The sequence below is a fragment of the Coffea eugenioides genome, unplaced genomic scaffold, assembly GCF_003713205.1.
Source record: "Coffea eugenioides isolate CCC68of unplaced genomic scaffold, Ceug_1.0 ScVebR1_3427;HRSCAF=4637, whole genome shotgun sequence".
Lineage (NCBI taxonomy): Eukaryota > Viridiplantae > Streptophyta > Magnoliopsida > Gentianales > Rubiaceae > Coffea > Coffea eugenioides.
Window position 1 is genome coordinate 78988 of NW_020864003.1, and position 1555 is coordinate 80542.

The 1555-nt window shown below is 42.0% G+C and overlaps 1 protein-coding gene across 1 annotated transcript; it reads right to left on the reverse strand.

Moving 5' to 3' along the window:
- Positions 1-227: 227 nt before the first annotated feature.
- Positions 228-1142, reverse strand: LOC113757926 (oligosaccharyltransferase complex subunit ostc-like). The gene has a single exon (XM_027300990.1). It carries the CDS (start codon positions 1064-1066, stop codon positions 545-547), a length of 522 nt encoding a protein of 173 aa, XP_027156791.1. The 5' UTR covers positions 1067-1142; the 3' UTR covers positions 228-544.
- Positions 1143-1555: the final 413 nt, after the last annotated feature.

Consider the following 1555-nt stretch of genomic DNA (forward strand, 5'->3'; position numbering starts at 1 on the left):
ATAGTAACCTAACCAAACAATCCACGCAAGAGCTGTTCCCTAAGCACTAATCAAACCACCATGTACCTCATTCATATCAAATTAAACACATGAAACACAACTCCTAAAAAGCTTAAGATGTCACACATAAAGCTCATTATAACCTGTTCAAAAAACCATCACGCTTCATAAGCTTGCATCACATTTAACATTTTAGTAACAATATTGACTGGAATTGATAACCAGCGTTACAACTTAAAGCTGCAATTCAAATTCCTCCAAAACATTCAAATACAATAAGTCATTATCAATACCCGTTCAAGAATCCATCATATCTCATAACAACCCTCAATCCAAACACTATAAGAAAGAAAGTGACCAGAAAAGGACACCGATCACCAGCATTAGAACTTTAAGATGCAATTAAAATTCCTCCATAACTTCATATATAATAAGTTAATTCATTACAATAAGATAAATCCCATTCAAAAGGTCCCCAAAAAAATACAATAAAGTTAAAAACTCGAGCTTTTCTCAAAATCCTTAACATCCTGATGAACAGCGCTCAGCGGAGATAAGCCGGGATCTTAATACGAATGAACAATATACTCATAACATAAGCAATCACAACAAAAGCAACCCCAGCTGAAGCAAACGAAACCTTGACGCTTTTAGCCCGATTTTTGTCCAGAGCCAAGTCCAAAAGCACAATCCCAGTTCCGCCAAGAACAAACATGAACCCGGAGGAGAGCCCTTCGATAATATACTGCCCATTGACCCGACCCGGGAGGAAAACAACAGGTCTAACTGATCCGGTGCGAGGATCCTGAGTAGATCCGATGCCCGGAGGTTCAACGATGACATCGTAGACGAGCCCTGACACGACGAGGAAGTAGGTGAGGAGGATCAAGGCGTAGACGGTCATGGCGGATGGAAGAGTGAAGGATGGGAGCTTTAGACGTAGACGAGGAGGGCGGAGGAAGGAGTAGGGAAGGATTTTGAGGACGTGGAAGAATGGGTCGATGGAGGAGTCGGAAGATTCCATGGCGGAGGAGGAGAGGTTTTGGGGCTCGGATTTTGGAGGCATTGATACTTGATGAAATGCCCGAATGGGATTATTACTGTGCTAGCGTGACTGTGCTGTGGAGTGGTGGGGTTTTGGCGTAGGACCCGAGTGGGGAAGAAGATGGAGTTTAGGAGGCTTTTGAGTTTTGACGTGCTTTTACTCAGGCACGTGCGCCGCACATGTATGATACTGCATGGATAAATCTTGGATAAAATATACGGAACCCCTTATGATTTTGCGAAAAAACACCTTACCCCCCTATCATTTAGGAACCTTCACATAAACACCCTAAACTTCATAACTAAAGTGGAAATTGACATATAACTAGCTGAGCGACCTAGTGATGATGGGTATGCGAGGTTTTTTTGAAAAGATCTTGAGTTTCATTCCCAAGCTACCCTTCAGTTGCTATATTGAAGTGATATATTAGGACTGAAGAGATTTGAAACTATCAAAGAGTGAAAGGAAAAAGGGAGAGATCTAAGGTATATCGAAATCGCCATGTCCACT